At 41.6% G+C, this 19752-nt stretch overlaps 1 protein-coding gene across 1 annotated transcript; it reads left to right on the top strand.

The window, feature by feature from the left end:
* The first annotated feature begins 2065 nt into the window (after positions 1-2065).
* Positions 2066-4405, top strand: LRRN1 (leucine rich repeat neuronal 1). The gene has a single exon (XM_075550726.1). The coding sequence runs from the start codon at positions 2258-2260 to the stop codon at positions 4403-4405; it is 2148 nt and encodes a 715-aa protein (XP_075406841.1). The 5' UTR covers positions 2066-2257.
* The last annotated feature ends 15347 nt before the right edge of the window (positions 4406-19752 follow it).

The raw sequence follows: 19752 nt of genomic DNA, 5'->3' as shown, positions 1-19752 counted from the left end.
ACAAGCTGCTCAACAAAGATGTTCAGCCTTAGAAAGCCTGTGGGGTTAGTTCGAGTCTGTCTGAGCTCAGTTGATGGCAGTAGATTTATTTGCATTTTTGTGGTAGTGGCTGTACCTACTGTTTGCGTGAGTGCATGTGTTTGTGTGCTAAGGAAGATTCATTCTCTACCCATAAGTGAGCAGAGATGAAAATGACTTTCTACTATGCTTTGTGTGAAATCTGGCATTCTGTGCTTCTGTGGTTGGTGGGCTAGCTGATGTGCTGGCTGTCTGGCTGCTTGGTCAGTTGGCTGATGGTTTTAAAGAAGTGTGAATGTCTGAAAGAGAAATTTGAATTTCGAAATACAGTGATCTCAATTAATGTAATTTACCCTAAAATGGGGGCATATCCCATGACAGTATTTAAGCTTCAAAAAATATGGTTTTTTGATGGCAATAAATTGGTTGGGGAGACTCTTCACACAACCTTAATATCTGTTTTACTTCTTGGTATGATTCCTTAAATTCAATTAAAATCTGAAAAAGATAAAAATTCCCCTCAAAGTTTATAAATACAGATTTATTCTTTTGCTGTTCTATTTTGAATTAAGGTTGAAAATTCTTCTGACAAGTTTCTTCTTAAGTGAATGGTTATTGCACCAGTTTTAAGATTACTCTGTCTAAATGGAAGCAAAGCGAAGAATCAGGTAGTTTTATAATATCAGAGAGTTTTGCAAATATATATTAAAGTAACCAAATTGCCAGGGCTATGGACTGGAGGTGAGGTCAGGGGAGGAGGGTGGGAAGTCTGAAAATCAAAAGCATTTCCTCCCATAGAGACCAGTTAACTATCAGTCTTGTGTAATACAATCATTTCCTTCTCCAATCTCAGCCTTGCTGGAATCTAGGTTTGATCATTATTTTAAAAGTCCATCTTATTGTTTAAAAGTAACTTGATTTGTGGGTTTTATAAAACAATGGAAAAGTGGGTCTCTTTTTTTCTTTCTACTGAAATATAACTTCAGTGTGTGCCTGTTCATCCTGACTGCTCGTGCTTTTTACACCTTAGCCAGTCACAGGGATAAAGTGTTTATCAAAGTAAAAACATAATAATAGCAGCTAATATTAATTCATTGCCAAGTGCGTGTTGAGCATGGGGCTTCAAGCACAATATAGGCTTTACTTTGTTGAATCCTGGCAGTAAAGCACATGAGGATTAAGGAAACACTGACTATATTGGAGAAGTAGCAGGGTAGATACTGAGTTTTTGCTAATGGTGGTAGAATAATTTGGGGAGACAATAACCATAAAAATCTTCTATTTACTCTATTTTAAATCCTAGTCACCCTATATATTATTTCTATTCTATAAATCTTTTTGGGAACATCAATACTATACATCTTTATGGGAGCAGACAGCCTCATCTTTCTCCCACTTAAGCAGTTGGTGGGCTTTGCACCATTGACCTTGGGGTTAGCTGCCCAAGTCATAGCCATCGAGTAGTAATGGAAGCACACCATGATGAACAGGATCAGTCTCCTGAGTTGTACATGCACAGACTATGGCTTTTGAAAGTGCTTCATTTTATACACATGAGGGGACTTTAAAAAGTTGCTGGAAAAGTTCCATTTATCCTTCAATTCCATTTTTTCATGAACACATTCAACTCCCTTTATTTGCCACATTTGGGGAAAAAATAGTGATTCTTAGGTTCCTCCGGTATTTGAAACTACGTTGTCTAAAAGCACTGTGAGAAAATATGCAGATCTGCTTTAACACATTAGCAAGTGACTGGCCCAGTGGTTCAGACCAGCTACTCCATAGACAAAGATGAGGTGCTGTTTCTGCAGCCTCAGGAATCCTAAGGAGCAGCAAGCAGTTCTACTCTGCCCTCTGTGAGTAACTGTGAGTCAGAGTCAATTTGACAGCGGTATGTGTATGTGGTGTTTACACCTTTGTAGAAAATATGAAGACTAAAAGTAACATCTGTCCTCATCTAATTTGCAGGCCCATCTGCAGACATTGACTTGGCTGAAGTAACTCGGGCCTCAGACCTCTGTGCACATGCCTGGAACTGGGAAACATACTTAAAAGACTCTTGCCTTGAGAGAATTTCAGAAAACCGTCCCTCTGGCCCTGGAATTCCGTACCTTTCAGCCCAGACTTAGTTTGAATGTGTTCATTTCCTGCTTGCTGTCCTTCCCATCACTCTACAGGACTCGCTTTTTGTTCAAACTTCCAAGTGGCAAGGGTTTAATTTGCCTACTAGCAAGCCAGCATGGCAAGAAGTGGCTTTGCTTCAACAACTTGCCAAATGGTGCTGGGGTTACTGATGGCTGCCCTGGCCAAGGCTTCCCTGCAGAACAGTGAGTGCCCCCAACTCTGTGTCTGTGAAATTCGGCCCTGGTTCACCCCGCAGTCGACATACCGAGAAGCCACCACAGTTGACTGCAATGACCTCCGTTTGACCAGGATCCCCAGTAACCTCTCCAGTGACACGCAGGTGCTTCTTCTCCAGAGCAACAACATTGCGAAGACGGCGGATGAGCTGCAGCAGCTGCTTAACCTGACTGAGCTGGATTTCTCCCAAAATAACTTCACCAACATGAAGGAGGTAGGGCTGGCCAACCTCACCCAGCTGACAACTCTGCATTTGGAGGAGAATCAGATCACGGAGATGACTGATTACTGTCTGCGAGACCTTAGCAACCTACAAGAACTCTACATCAACCACAATCAAATCAGCACTATTTCTGCCAATGCTTTTTCAGGCTTAAAACATCTCTTAAGGCTCCACCTTAATTCTAACAAATTGAAAATCATTGATAGTCGTTGGTTTGATTCGACACCTAACTTGGAAATTCTCATGATTGGCGAAAACCCTGTGATTGGAATTTTAGATATGAACTTCAGACCACTCGCCAACTTGAGAAGCTTGGTCTTGGCAGGGATGTATCTCACTGATATTCCGGGAAATGCCTTGGTGGGCCTGGATAGCCTTGAGAGTTTGTCTTTTTATGATAATAAATTGATCAAGGTCCCTCAACTGGCCCTCCAAAAAGTTCCAAATTTGAAATTTTTAGACCTAAACAAAAATCCTATCCACAAAATCCAAGAAGGGGACTTCAAAAATATGCTTCGGCTGAAAGAGCTGGGAATCAACAATATGGGGGAACTCGTATCTGTGGACCGTTATGCTCTGGATAACTTGCCTGAACTCACAAAGCTAGAAGCCACCAACAACCCTAAACTCTCTTACATTCACCGCTTGGCTTTCCGCAGCGTGCCTGCCCTGGAAAGCTTGATGTTAAACAACAATGCCTTGAATGCCGTTTACCAAAAGACAGTGGAATCCCTTCCCAATCTGCGTGAGATCAGTATCCACAGCAATCCCCTGCGGTGTGACTGTGTCATCCACTGGATCAACTCCAACAAGACCAACATCCGCTTCATGGAACCCTTGTCCATGTTCTGTGCCATGCCACCTGAATATAGAGGGCAGCAGGTGAAGGAAGTCTTAGTCCAGGACTCAAGTGAACAGTGCCTCCCTATGATATCTCATGGCACATTCCCCAACCACTTAAACATGGATGTCGGAAAGACAATTTTCCTAGACTGTCGGGCCATGGCTGAGCCGGAGCCTGAAATTTACTGGGTCACTCCCCTTGGCAATAAGATCACTGTGGAAACCCTTTCAGAGAAGTACAAACTAAGTCGGGAAGGTACCTTGGAAATATGTGACATACAAATCGAAGACTCGGGAAGATACACATGCGTTGCCCAAAATGTGGAAGGAGCAGACACTCGAGTGGCTGCCATCAAGGTGAACGGAACCCTTCTGGATGGTACCCAGGTGCTGAAAATGTATGTTAAGCAAACAGAATCTCATTCCATTTTAGTGTCCTGGAAAGTTAACCCCAATGTCATGACATCAAACTTAAAATGGTCATCTGCCACCATGAAGATTGACAACCCTCACATAACATATACTGCCAGGGTCCCGGTCGATGTTCACGAGTACAACCTCACACATCTACAGCCTTCCACAGATTATGAAGTGTGCCTCACAGTGTCCAACATTCACCAGCAGACTCAGAAGTCATGTGTTAATGTCACAACCAAAAACTCTGCTTTCACACTAGATATTTCTGACCAGGAGACCAGTACAGCCCTTGCAGCAGTAATGGGGTCCATGTTTGCTGTCGTCAGCCTGGTGTCCATTGCTGTGTACATTGGCAAAAGGTTTAAGAGAAAAAACTACCACCATTCATTGAAAAAGTATATGCAAAAAACCTCCTCGATCCCCCTCAATGAGCTGTACCCGCCCCTTATTAACCTCTGGGAAGCGGACAGTGAGAAAGACAAAGACGGGTCCGCAGACAAGCCCACCCAGGTCGACACATCCAGAAGCTATTACATGTGGTAACTCAGCGGATATTTTGCTTCTGGTAGAAAGGAGCACAAAGACATTTTTGCTTTATTCTGCAAAAGTAACATGTTGAAGACTTTTGTATTTTTGACTTTGCTAGTGTGTGGCAGAGTGGAGCGGATGGGTGGATATTTCAAAATGTTTAGTAGAGCGTATCGCAAGGGTTTGACCTGTCTGGTGGCTTTTCTAGGCCCCCAGGAGGTGTTTGATTTTTATTCTTATGATTACTCTATTATTATTATTATTTTAGTTTAGTTGTTGTGCTAAACTCAATAATGCTGTTTTAATGGTAATGCTCAATAAAACGATTAATGACAGGTTGGGGTTCCCCTGTGCTTTTACCAAGTAGCACGGCCCCTTCTTATGAAGCCATCAACAGAAATTGCTGTGTCCTACAAAAAAAGCTAGCACACAGTGTGCAGCACTGAGCACTCTGGTCTAAAGGCTTGAAGAAGCTCACACTAGAGTTGTTGCCTTTGTTGAATGATGTTAGTTGACTGTACTGTAATGCTGTATGAACTGAACTGAATGTTTTGCCTTTAAAAACTGACCTTCCTTCTTCTTCTTCTTCTTCTTCTTCTTCTTCTTCTTCTTCTTCTTCTTCTTCTTCTTCTTCTCCTTTTTTAATAGTTACAGAGGCTTAGAACAAGCTAACAGGCAATAGAAATATGTATATCAGATTTTTTAATGTAACAAACTACATGATAATTTTACTCGATTCTTTTTATTATCTTTAGTAGACACCTTAAGAAAGATGAAATACTTCTGTTGTGTTTAACTCACCAACATGCGGTATATCATGAAGACAGAACTATAATAAATAACTTTTGTTCTGAGTTTTAGAACACTGGCAGTATGGTATCATTTGTAGCCCTGGCTGGTTGCAGCTACAAAAAAAAAAAAAAAACAAAAAAAACCCACCACTAATATACGTCAGCGGCAGTGAGTTGTTTTTAAATTTTGGTCCTAAAAAGTTTTGAATTCCATTTCTAAGAAAAGAAATATATATTGCAGTGAGCAAATTTTGAGGAAATATTTTAAAAATCACTGACCAGGACCTAATGGCAGGTGGTGAGAGTTCATGTGGAGGCAAAGGCATATATATCACTGTATTCCACTTATAACCAAACTTGCAAAAGAACAACAACAACACACACACACGCAATGATAGCAATATATTGGATATTCCATATTCCTTTTTATAAAGGTTTTGCTAAAACTTGATTTCATTTTAATATTTTACACACCGTCCATCAATTTATAAACCACAGAGGTATAGTATTCTTTTAAATGTCACTTATCATTTCTAGCTCACGATATTAATAAGCTCATCCATATTAGTCTATATAATAATGTGGAGATAGCTGTTGGGACAAGATAATACTTAAAATAAATTAGAACAAGGCATGCACAATAGGCATATTACACCCAAATGTACATGCACAGTCAGATTTTTCATAGAAAAAAAAAGTCCCATTTTCCTTTAATTCCACTCTCTCACAGACTTTTTGAAGCCATTTATATCTGTATGAGTCTAGCAGGGGGCTGGACTTGCTGCCAGGACTGTATTGATTTCTTGGTCAGGTTTGGGGCGGGGGGGGGGGGTGGAGTTGGTTGTGACATTAACACGCACGATGGTAGCTACAAAAAGTGAAAAGAAATCATTTTCATTCAATTCTATTTTTCCATAAGCCTTTTGAAGTCCTCACATATATAACCAGTTTGCAGAATGACGTGTTACAAGATGACACGGATTGCTTGTGCAAACTTTAGGACAGAAAAAAGCTAGGAATAGAAAAAGCCAGCCAGTTATACAAGCAGAGACGGAAAAAAATTCAGTACAGGTGGAAGATGGGACATGCGCAAAGCAAACTGAAGAGGCAGAGAAGAGGCAGGTGGTTGCACGTGGTAGCTGCTGCCAAGGACAAGCTGAAGGAAGTTGGCTGGTGCCTGGTGAGCCAAAGCAAGTAACAGGGAACATAAAGAAAGTCCAGGTGATGTCATCTGGAAGATGCATTTCTTTGTACAATTCCACAGCAACAGAAAAGCCCTTTCCTTCCCATTTCTCTCCAGAGATAAAAGGAGAATAGCTAATGTTGGGCAATTGGGCCACAATCTATAAGCAAGGGCTGAGTAGGAACGAGCTCTTCTAGAAGATTCTATCTGTTGGCTAAGAAAAGCAAGGCCAGAGAGGGCGGGGACGATTCCAGGCCAGAGTGTGTATCCATTCAGAATGCAGCCCGCCGTCGTGGCTTTAGATCCATCTGCTTTCTAGAAGCCAATGCAGCGCTCATCTTTTACTTCTGGACAATCTCTGGTGTGCCACACTTCAAAGTGTCAGGTCACTCAGGATAGGTTTACAGCACAAGGCCAGCCAGAGACTCGGGAAGGTTTCTACATGATTGGTCCCACCAAGTGCCCATAGAGAGCACAGAGCAAAAGAAGTAATTTACATGTAACCTCAGGGGATTTGGGTTTGGGTGGGTATTGTCTTCACATGACCACAGAGACCAACAACTCACTTGATCAATCTCTAGACCATGGTAAAGGACAACAGCGAGCATTTAGCCCAAAGAGGTCCACAGCTACCCAGGGGGACAAAGCAGCAATGAAGACGTGGCACACAGTGAACATCCAATTCCAGTTGTGTAAATAAAGGAAAATCAACCTGCCCCTTTTCTCTGCTCTGAGTACAAAGTAAGCCTCAGAGAGTCCGATGGTGTTTGTCAACAAGATCTTTTGCCAGACCAGTTTAGGGGAAACACCCATTTTACCACTTCCCTCTCATAATTTGGGGGTTTATATTTTAATGGGAAAAGGACATGCTAATCAGTTGGTTTTCAGTTGGCAAGCAAGCAAGATGGCAAGAGTGCTATTTCCTTCAAGCTTAGTATTTCCTCATTTCCACTGAATTCAATTTGATAAATTGGACACTCAGAGAAATGATGCATCGAACTAGGTTTTGAGCCACAGTAGAAGTTGCCTTCCCCTTTTCATAAAGTTCACTTTATGCCAACCTCCTTTTATGAAATAAGCAAAATAGTGAAACTGGCGCTCAGTGTTTAGTCTGCACTGAGCCAGCACGCGCCAGGAGCAGCGAAAGCGGTGATGGCCAGTTCCTTCCTGAGAACCAGCTTGACACCTTGGTACCAAGCTGCCTGACTTCTGACCTGGGTGTGAACATTCTGGTAAGGTTAATGTACTCCTTAAGTGTTACTTGGTATGTTTGGTAGGTGGTTTGGGGGGCCTGAGACCACCCCCCAGAATTCCCTACATTAGTGAATGGTAATTGTTTCTTTATTTTATGCTGTTTCAGCTTACAAAATGTTTCATGCAAATGTTTCTCACCTAAACCAGTGAATTCACTGTCACGGCTCTCGAATTGTCGTTGCCTGCTATTGTGAAGGCACAGAGTGTACCTCCAACTTGATTTTACAAAGGTTATTCTTATTTTATTTTTGAACAGTTTCTTAAAACGGGCATTCCCTAATTTGTCCATCTAAGTACAGTAAATTGTACTGATGACAGGAAGGTAAAAAACAAAGGTAATGTTTAACTGTTCATTTTTTTTCTCGTTCTCAACATGATTGGAAAAAAGGAATTATTTCCCCCAAATATCACCGAACTAGATTTTTCTCTCAAGTGATTGTTGGTTTGCTAAGAAGACCACAGTATGTTCTTGTGTCAGCTTTCTATGTCTAGTCACCTTCCCAGACATTTGTTTCTTCACTCCTATTAATACCCTGGGGCGGGGGGCTGGGGGAGGAATATTTCTCATCACTAGCACATTGTGCTTGCCAGGGAAGACATACCTTCTGCTTTTCTTGTCACTGAAAAGGGGAATTGATTTCTAGTGCAGTCTAAGTACAACTGAAAATGCTTTTTTCACCTCAATTTGTCACCCTCAACCTGCTTGTAAATAGACTTTTTATTATTATTCAAAAGCGATTACCTGCAGGAAGAGGGATTCTTTAAATATGGGTTTAAGAACCATCATCTGGAGTTCTAGAATAATTTTGACCTATTTTCTCTGTGGGGCTTGATCTAATCCAGTCTGGACTCATTCCCTACCCCCACATTCCTGACCCCCTGCCATGTAGAGCACTGATGCCAGCACCTTCTTTTGAGCATAAAGTCAGGTCCTAAGGAGAGTTAAGAGATGGGGGGAAAAATCGTAATACTTGCCGAGTCAATGTTGCCCAGCATAGCATGTTCACAGAATTAAACCAGTTACTTGCATTAGAAAAAAATGCATCAGATAGTTTACTGGCAGTTGACCATTGATGTAGCTTAGGGTACCTTTACATAGTACAGACCTTGAGAAATTGAGGATTTAATGTAATTCTGAAAATAGTATGGCAAAATGTGCCTATCCTTTCCAATCTATAGATGGGCGTTTAAGATCCACAGTAGCAATCACAGCTCTCTAAGTGGATGAGCCCAACGGGGGTGGTACTTGCACTTTCTAGCTCCAGGAGCCCTGGTGGGCTGTTGGGTGAGTTTGGGAAGGCAGACAGCAAGGTCCGAGGGTCAAAGTCACCAGCCCCTCCAGCCTGGGGTGGGGATGTGGGAAAATGAAGCTGTCTACTGGAAATTGACTCCAAGGCATTGGGTTTCAAGGATAAAGGGAGGAAGGAGGACTTGCTGAGAGTGCTGGACATCACAGGCTGCCTGGGTCAAGCAAAGTAAAGCCCTAAAAAGGGAGAGAGTGATACACCAAGAGTTGGATAAACCTGGAAAAATTGGAAAATGAACCAACAACTTTCTTTATAGCTTCAAAATCATTTCTTGGGGATCTATATATATCACAGCTCTGTTCGCATCAGCCCACATTTTAACTATAAACGAACCCCTCTAGACCCTCCTATTTCTTACATGTGCCTAAGTTGAACATTTTAAAAATTTTGTGGAGGAAATTCCAAGCTCATTCTTTCCTTAGCCAAAAAGATAAACTAACAAGTAGAGATGAAGGCTTATGTAAAATTCACAATAATTCAGCGCCTAGTTCCAAATCTTAAATAGGGAAATGTTAAATTCATAGTATTGGGACAGTTGGCAAGGGTGGTGTCTGACTTAGCTGGGAACAACTTTAGCAACTACATACACACTGCTCTCATTAAAGTCGCCAATTTTATGGAGTGTGTGCTGATCATGAATCAGCAAACCTGTTCCTCCACAAAAGTCTACCCAGATGGTAAATGACCTAAGACTGTTATAATTTTAAAAAAGAAAGTGCTCTCCTGATATACTCTTGTTTTGTCAGTTATGTGCTACATAAGGTCACACCAGTATTGCACAACTCAAGAAATTAACTTGGACACCAGTGGTCAGATCATGTCCCGCCTCTCCATCTCAGCTGCCCTCCCCCAGAAGAAGACTAACTGACAAGGTAAATTTCAGCGGGGACCCTGATGAGATAGCCTAAAAAGGAGATGTCCTGAATTCATAAGGTGTTTGAATGCACCGGCCTGCATGTTGGCGCATCTTGCTCATCTAGACAGAGGAGCTTTGTGTAGGGACAGGAAAACAAACCCCATGATGAGAAGAGGGTGGACAGTGATGCCCATGGGAAAAAGGAGGAAGAAAGTCTTTGTGTGTCTAGCACTTTGCAGAGGGTATCAGTGGTTCGTGGTTCTACTGTCCCTTCCCGCACAGATTGTGAGTTCTGGTGAATTAAACTACAGCAATGAACTTCAGTCACCATCTGTCAGTGGAGGCTTGAGGATTGATATGATGCTGAACAGGTTTCAATGGAGCTTATGAACTAAGACAGATAAAGAAGAAAAACCTGGCAATCTACTTTCACAAATCAGCTAAAGAAAACCCTAAGGACCACAACGGTCCGATCCCGGGAATGGTGTGGAAAAGGCAACGTTTTTCTATTGCGCACATGGGTTGCCTCCAGTCACTTCTTCTCAGTGGCAGTCAACAAGATCCCTTTGCAAGATTCTTACCTGAAGTAATTGACAATGAATCCCTTGGGAAGCCCCAGAAGGTGAGGAGCAGCAAGATCTCTTCAGCAGAGTACCCTCAGGGGACCAAGCGACAGGACTGAAACCATAAAGCTGGGAAGAGGCAGAAACTACAGAGTAGTTCCCAAGCTAAGTCCCTGTCAGGAATGTAGAAAATGTAAACCGTTGGTGGGCTGGGCCGCAGGAGGCTAAGATCTTCAGAGAACTTCTGGATTGGGCATTTTATGCCCAGCCCTTTATCTCCAGGACACCAATAGCTCTTACTTTAAAAATAGGTTTCATCTTCTGAGAATGATGGTTTAAAGATCTCCTTTTTCAGTGATCGAAATGTGGTGTTATGAATTGCAGCGAAAACATAGCTCCCATGTTATTTTCCCTCGGTAGTTCATTGTGTACTTTTATTCATAATGCCCGATTTAACCAAATTATATTCAGTACACGTCCACCACCCTTTGTAATAAGTTGTTTCTGGTCTTTCATGTCAAAATAATATTTCAGCAAAACTTGCTCTCTGAAGATAAAATGGAGAAGAATGTATAATAAGAAAAAATAGCACGTAATCAAAATAATATTTCAGTAATATATGCTCTCTGAAGATAAAATGGAGAAGAATGTATAATAAGAAGAAATCGCACTCAACACAAAAATGACCAAGATGTACTTCCTTCTATTTTTCATTTATGCAGATTTTTATGTCTATATATAAACATAAAATTGTTAAAATATAAAATGAGAATAATATATATGCTTTTGTACACTGTTTCTCTTTCACTTCAGAAAAAAATCTTCCCATATTAAATTACTTTGTAAAGCATGTATAATTATTTAAAGCCTTTATAATTATCTATCTGGATAATCATTAATTTGACAATTCCTTTTATATATCATTTTTCTGGTTCTTTTCCCTTTGCCATCAAATTAATTCCAACTCATCCTAATAGAGAAGGGCAGAATAGAACAGCTCATTAGGTTTTCTGAGAGACTAAATCTTTATGGAAAGTGTCATTCTCTTTGGAGACGCTGGTGGATTTGAACTGCTGGTCTCGTACTTCGCAGCCCAACATGTAACTCTCCGCACCACCAGTTCTCCTAATGTCACCTGCACTGCTCATTTTCTCCAGCTGTAATCATCAAGGAAGATAGACAGCCATGCAAACTACCACCTTGTATGAACCTCCACCAAGAGGCTGAAATGGAGGAGGGGGAAATATAGGCAAAAAGAGCCTGGCCAGTGTAGAGTTCAGACTTCAAGTCTCACCATATAAACCCAAATTTCACAGCTGCAGTGAGAGTTTGAAAAACACACCCAGCAAAGAGAACGGTCACCCTGACCACAGGATTTCCTTCTTACAGACCTGGAAGGCTGCGATCAAAGCTGGGGGCCCTTGAGGTCGTCATCTTTTTTTTTCCAACATTTTTTTTTGGCAAGTAATTTACATTTCATATAATTCAATAGTTCAGTCATATCAAGGAGAAATTTACAATCACCCCCACATCAATTTGAGAGCATTCCCCCTCCCATGATTAAATCACCTCTAAGATGAGTTATGAAATCACACTCCCTTCTAGTGCTCCTTCCCCTCCCATCTTCATTATTTACTCCCCAAACCCCCTCACCCTCCCTATCATCTACCCGCACCCCTGTGTTCCCTGTAACCCCTTGCATCAGTTACTCTCAGTGTGCGTCCATTCTCACGGTCTTCTGAAAAGGGGAAGGGAACACCGAAACTGCTGCTGTTGGGTACCATTGAGTGGGTTCAGACCCAAGGAGCACCTGTGTGATGGAGTAGAGCTGTTCCACGGGTTATCCGCATTGTCATCTTGAAGGTGGCGCACTGCTAGATCGTTCTCCCGATGTTGCTGTCGGGTAGGTTCTAAGCAACAGCCTTTTGGTTAAGCACCAAGTGTTTAGTCATTTCGTTGCAAGGCCTCCAACCAAATAAGAAACTTGGCTTGGAGGAAAGTTATGACAAGATTTTCTGAATCAATGAGCGGGTAAGCCTGCATGATCCGGGAGGCTAGGGTCCCCAGGTGAAGCATTTTCTCCCCTTCCCCCGTTTGATTGGATTTCAGTTAACCATTGCATAGCATCAACGTGATGAGAGCCACCTTGGCGGAAATAAGGGAAGCCTGCGAGAGCAGCTTGAACCCTTGCCCAGCCCTGGGCTCTTAATGTGGACCCTCAGCTGTGGCACAGGAAAACACACGCATTGCGCGGGTGTGACATCTCCCTACTGCCTATGCTCAGCGCAGTCAGGGCCCGCAGGTAGCACACGTTGCCTTGGGAGACTGTGAAGCCAAGAACAAAGGAAGTACATTTGGGAAATTGAAGTGCATATTTTACAAAATTGAAATGGATGGTGCAGGGTTTCAAAGCCCCCATTCAGCCTATATTCAATGTGCCTTTTGCCCAAATACTTCTGGTTTACTTTAGACACAATTCTGAATTTTTAGTGTTTTTATATGTAGTATGTTACATCAAACATTTTCCATATGGAATTATGTATTTACAAAATTAAAACTAGTCCAAGGCATTAGGGCATAACCAAATACTTCTGGCTCTAGATTCTGTTCATATGGAATTTCTGTTGGATTCTTAATTTGATTTAGATAGAAATTCCTGATAGCAAGTGCAAGAGACTATTCCTTCCCATAATTCAGCTTTTAACAAGCACATTGGAGAAATAACACAACAGTATTTTTATCAGGAGCCATTGTCTAAACCTGTTTTCAGACCCTATCAATCCACTGTCAGAATTGTTGGCTGGAGGCGATTTAAATGGCCATTCTACAGATCTCTGCATTCTCATCCATGGCCACAGACAATGTGAATTATAGCTAGCTTTCCATGAGCTTCATACACAGAGACAAGCCATTTTGTAGACAATGAAAGACACTGCACAAACCAAAAGTTAATAGAAGCTTGTTGAATGAAGTCATTTACCTTTAACCTTTGCCCAGAAACAGATTCATCTTCCTAGCTAGATTCTAATTCAGCTGATAGTAGCTTGGTGGACTGCTGTCAAGAACGAGGTGATGTTTGGTTAATTTGAGAAACAGATTGTATTTCTTGATTAGATTTTTTTCCACATTGAAATCTAGAAAATTCAGCCGTAGTTTTCTTCCAACTTTATGGAAATCAAATAAACCCAGACATCTGCCTGAGTTGAGCCACTGCCGAGATCTGGATTTTGGATTTGTGTCCATCTTCCAAGTGAAATGCTGAACTCCCAACTGCTTACATTTTCTAGGCAAACAGCAAATGTCAGTGAATTTTTGTAGCTGGGAACACTCCCCTGTAGATATCAATACAATACTCCCCTGTAGATATCTTCGGATTTCAGCGGGGAGTGGGGTGGGTGGTGGGTGGGGGGTGTTAAGTGTCATCAAGTTGGTGCCCACTCATAACACAACAGAACAAGGCACTGCCCAGTCCGGCACCATCCTCACAATTGTTCTTATGTGAGCCCAGTGTTGCAACCATGCATCCCACAATGCATCTCATCAAGGACCTCCTTTCTTTCACTGCCCCTCTGCTTTACCATGCCTGAGGTCCTATCTCCAGAAAACATGTTGAAAGTTTGTAGGGGGAAGTCTAGCCTTCTTACCACTAAGGATCACTCTTGATTCTTCCTTTCAAGATAGATTTCAGCAGGATACACATGTGCAATTCCCCACATTCTGGAAGGCTTATTGTTCCCTATTTTTCTTCCGGAAATCATTGCACTTTGAAGATGACTAATGTGAATTCACCTGTAATCTCCTTTGTGTTCCATATTTGCCAATGGCCACATGGGGGAAGTGTTTGGAGGAGAGGAATGCCACCAGAGGGGGAGGAAAGGAATCCAAGCAATCATTGTGGAAATGCTAAATAGTGGGACAGCAGGCTTGGGGCTGCTGTGACAGACCTCTCACTCCTCTGGAAAGCTCATGGGTATGCCACCTGGCTTTTTTTTTTTTAAGTGTGGCGTTAATTCTTTCTCATGGAGTCCTATGTATGGCAGAAAAGAACTGTGCTCTGTAGGATTTTTAATGACAGAGTTTTTCATAGTAGCTCACCAGGCTTTCCCCCAATGTGCCTCTGTGGGCATAAGCCTCCATGCTTTGGGTTCACAGCCACACACAGTCATCATTCAAGTTACACAAGGGACTTCACCACCACGGTAAGAGTGCAGAAATTACACATCAAAATGTGACCTTTGGGGCTCAGCTTCTCACCTTATCTCACTTCTTCTAAGCAAATCAAACAGAGATTTCTACAATTAATCCCAACCCTCCCATTTTAGTACCAGAGACTGGAGAAAACTTAAAAGCAGGATCTGGGAAGAAGAGACAGTACCTTGATTTCAGTGGGTCCTGTCTGATGTTAGATTTTATTCGTGAAGTTTCTCTGGCCAAACCCTAAGATATATGGAAAGAGAGTCAGAGTAGATTTGGTGACATGTCAGCTTGATTTTATGAAACATAAATTTAATTGCACTGAGCATCCCATGGCTGATCATCTTGGAGATCAGAGAACAATTGATAGGGTCTTGACTAGCCAGCAGCTCCAACCAAGGGACTGGATAATCCCATCAGTCTTGCTCTCTTCCTCCACAGCACAGTGTATCATTTCTAACTCAGCTAACTTCAATTTCTCCACCCCTCCTACTTGCTCAGAAGGAGGCACAATTTTTGAAGCTCAGCTGCTAAGAAAAAAACCCGTTGTTAAGAACACACCAGTTGGTCTGCAGGGGGGTCTATCTGCTGTCATAAAGAGCACAGCCAAGGAAACCCTGTGACCGTTCCACCCTGTCATATTGAGCCATTATTTAGAATAGACTCTACACCAGACAATAGCCTTCTCATTCAAAGGGGCCCCTGGGTGTCATAGATATGGAAATATTTAAATATTAGCTGACAAATGAAGACACCTAGAGGTGGCTTGAAAGGAAGGCCTAGAATCCTAAATCCTTCCAAAAGGAGATCATCCTGGAGAACCTTGTAGAGCACGGTTCTACTCTGCTTATATAGAGTCCTCATGAGTCAGTGTGTTAGACAGGGTTCTCTGGAGAGACAAAACCAGATTGCTAGTAATTATATATATAAATATAATTATATATATAAAGATAGATATAGAACACAAGAAATGAACTGCTAAATTATATATAATATATATAAATATAGATATATAACACAAGAAATGAACTGTTAAATTATATACAGATAGATAATAAAAGAAATGAGCAGTTAAATTATAAAGCAGTACAAATGGCTCAGTGCAACTCACTCCCATGAGAGAGTTGTGAGACACTGGCAGTCCTTTAAGTCTTGAGGACCCTCAGTGCGTCCTCTGTAGGGAGAGCTAGGCTATATATACACAGGCAGCAAACAGCAAGGCAGGTCAGACATTCCAGTCATATGGGCTTAAAGGGACCTCAACTTACAGCAACACAGTCCACAGATGAGGCATCCCACAGGTAGTGTAGCCTCTAAATTGAGGCACAGAGCAAGCATGGCAGCCGCACACTGATCCAACAATCAAAGAGCGGGAGACAAGAAAGGTGAGGCTCATGGAACCATTTATCTCTCTGCCCTTCAATTAATTCCACTTGTGTTTATCGGCCAGGCTGGCACAATCAACTACCTACCTCAGTTCGGATCAGCAACTTTCTCTTTGGTGCTCTGCACTCCTTTAATAAACCAATGCAGGCTCCTGGAGCCACTCAGCAGCAGCACAGGAAAGGCTGACAATCTGCTTCCATAAAGATTTCAGCCAAAAAAAAAAAACGCTATGGAAAATGCTTTGGTCCAATAAGTGTAATATAAAACAGGAAGAGAGGAAGGAGGAGGAAGAGATTAAAAGGCCTTTGCAGCAATTCTGCTCTGTAATATTAGGTCACTGGGATTTGGAGTTGACCTTGGCAACAGGTTTGGTTTGGGCTTTTGGTTTCTTGCTCTCTGTTTCGCTGTCATACCAAGCTGCTTTTCAAGATCGCTGATCTCACTTTCTTACAAACACACACACTTCTCCCTAGAGCCCTGCCTGCTGAACCCTCACTGTGTCTCCAGTTTCTGTTGACACGCCTCCTCAAATCCTCAGACTGTGACTTCAGCCTGTCATCTGCTCGCATCAGCCCTTGGCAAATGTCACAGATGATGGCTTTATCCACTGCTAGAGGAAGCAAGAGGGACCTTGTCTTATTCACTACATTAACCCCAATGCCTAAGATAGCACCTGGCCCAAGGTACCAATTCAATTGTTATTTTCTCTGTCTTCACCCCAAATATCAAAGACCGATCTCACTGCTATTGAGTCAATGCTGACTACAAGTGACCCGGTTCTGGATTTCTGAGACTCTACTGTTTCTGGGAGAAGAAAACTCAGTCTTTCTCCTGAAGAGCTGCTGGTGGTTTTGAACTGTTAACCATGCAATGCATAACCACTACACTCCCTGGTCCCTTCACCCCAAATAGTGAGTGATTATATGAGTGGAATTCAAATAGTTCATGGGAAATTAAATGAAAAGATAATGAATTTTTTTCCCACAAATGTTTTGATGAAGGTAAGTCAAAATATAATTACTTGGGTTTCAGTACCTACATATATGAGTTTATCCCAAACATGTTAAAACATGTCTCTGTGAGTGACTTTAAGCATGTTCTCTCTGTAAAGGGCTTATTTTAGCCTCATTTAGCTTGTTTATAAAATAAATATAAAAGTTCCAATCAGGACATTGGAAGGAATGGACTGGCCAATAAAATCCAAGACAAAACAATTGGGAATTATGATGACAGAGTTTGGTGCTTCCAAAGGGGTAAGCTAGATAGATTTTCTCCAAACACACAAGATGATCCCAGGGGGTTATTAGAAAGAAATTTTTGAAAAATTGAAAGCTGCACAGGTGAGGAAAAGGCCAGGAAGGTTGCATGTAGGATTTTTTTTTAATTTCGTCCATCATGACAATATACCTAGTCATTCTTTGAAGCTAGGAAAGACTCTCCTATGAGAATTTTGTTTTTGTTGTTGGTAATAATTCATATACCATAAAATTCAATGGTTTTAAATATATTTAAAAGAGTTGTATAGTCATCACCACATCAATTTTGGAGCTTTTCTGCATGCTTGTACCCATTATGATTAGCTGCCCATTATGCCGCGACCTCCCCTGCTACAATCCTGAGGAACTATTCACCTGGTTGCTCTCTCTTTAGATGTATCTATCGTGGATTTAATACAAAGAAAATCAAAACACCCCCCCCCCCAAGAAAAACAAAATAAAACACAGAAAAGCCTCAATCAAAGAGAAAGCAGAATATAATAAAAGCTAGAACAAATTACCAATGGATCCAAAGGGAGAACACATGATGCTAAATTTTAACCTAACTCTACCTACCTGCAGTCATCCACTTGCCCATGCATTCTGTCTAGGGTAAGAACATTTACATACCTGGTCAATGGTCTCAGGGAATACAGTGAAGCGTTAATTCTCCTGGGGACTCTGCAAATGGATTTTGGATTTTCCCTGTCATCATTCTGTCAGAATTTTACTGGGAAACTTGCCTTACCCAGCCGATAGCCTGGATCTTGCCCCTTCAGGCTTCTTTTTGTTAGCCCAAACACAATAAACATTTTAAAAGAATGTGATTTTGTTCCCTCACAGATCCCAAGCTGGCACTTCGATGTGCAGATTGAGTTTCAGGGGGAGGTGGTGGTTCTTGTCACCTGTGCTCTCAAGCCAGTTCCATCCGTATCCACCAGAAGGAATCTGCCTAGTCCTGCACCACCATTGTAATTCTTCTGACATGCACGGGCTCTGCTGCAGCCTGTGTCAATCATCTCCTTGAGGTCGTCCTCGTGTTCACTGATGCTCCACCTTACCAAGCCCGACGTCCTTTTCCAGTGGCTGCACACTGCTGGTAACATGTCCAAAATATGGGAGCCGAATCTCCTCATTGTCACTAATAAGGAGCACTTCTTGCTCAAACACAGCTTTGTTGATTCTTCTGGCAATCCATTCAATTTCCTTCACCAGCAGAGTAATTCAAGTTCATGTTTTTAATTCATACTAATGTCTTGCTTGTCTTTTTAAGCTGACTTTTAAAAAATTTTGTTCATCATTTCTTCCATTTGCTTCAGTTACTCTATGTTGAAGAGTAAGTTACCAAGTCTCTTCCAACATCTATTTTGATCTTTTTACTTTTTTTGTCTTTTTTCTTTTCTCTCTTTTATGACCTGTTTAATAGACTTTTGCTTTCTTCAAGAATTATGTTTTGAAGTCATCCCATAATTTGTCTTCTTTTTGGTAGTTAGTGTTCAATGCATTAAACCTGTTCTTGAGATGGTTTCTCTACTACAAATTTGAGTAAAAGTTGTATGAATTGGTCTTTCTAAGACGCATGTAGATAACACTCTACACACACAGCATTTTACCTCAAGATAGATCCTGAAATATTCTTTCTTGTGATCCATGCAATATCATTCTTCTTTTATTTGCCATTCTCAGAATAGTAAACCTTATGGTTGTCTTATTTTAAATGGTCAATACCAGTCCATTTCAGCTCATGAACGACTAATGCCTAAGATCTCAGTCTTTGTGTATTCAGTCTCGTTTTGGCAATTTCCACTTTTCCTAGATTCATAATTTGTATCTTCCACAGTATGGTTTTAATGGATTCTATAGCTGCTTCATGCCCCATCAGTAAATGAAGGACCAGAAAGTTTTGCTATCAACATCATTAAGGTTGACTCTACTTTGCGAAGTCAGCTCTACCCCCATCATATTTTGAGTGCCTTCCAACCTGAGGATCTTACCTGCTACAAAATGTCAGACAATATTCCACTACTACTCACAAAGTTTTCAGCTGATCCCTCAGAATTGGATCATCTATTCCTTCTTCCTAATCTGCTGTTAGTCTGGAAGCTCTGCTGAAACTGTTCACCCTGGATGAACGAATGCTGGTGGCTTAACTTCTCGTCTTGTAAGGACAAGGTCACTACAGTATGACAAGCAGTTAGATGAGTGTGGAGAAGTCAGGGGCAATGGAAACACCATCTTGAGAAGCAAATAAACAAATGGAGGATAAATTCAAGAGGAAAATAGCTTCACGGTTTGATATTTTTGTTTCTGTGATTTTCTGAGCGGTACTTTTTAAGCCCAACCTCTGTCCAGGGACTGAAGTTTAGGAAACACTCTTTTAGAGGTACCCCTGGGAACTCTCCCCACTCCAATTTGTCCTGGAGGCCCTGTGCCTAGCCTAGTCTCTGCACCTCTCCTGTACCACTGCGTTAACATTTTACTTGCACTCTGTGAGCATGCAGGCTCCTGCAAGAAAGGGCTTGCCTGGGTGTGCGCTTCCAGTTAACTGGCTGCCTTGTGAGCCTTTGTTTCT

The sequence above is a fragment of the Tenrec ecaudatus genome, chromosome 5 (genome assembly GCF_050624435.1).
Source record: "Tenrec ecaudatus isolate mTenEca1 chromosome 5, mTenEca1.hap1, whole genome shotgun sequence".
In the NCBI taxonomy this organism is placed as follows: Eukaryota; Metazoa; Chordata; class Mammalia; order Afrosoricida; family Tenrecidae; genus Tenrec; species Tenrec ecaudatus.
The sequence above is the reverse complement of the archived record's forward strand: the minus strand, read 5'-3'. Positions and strand labels throughout refer to the sequence as shown.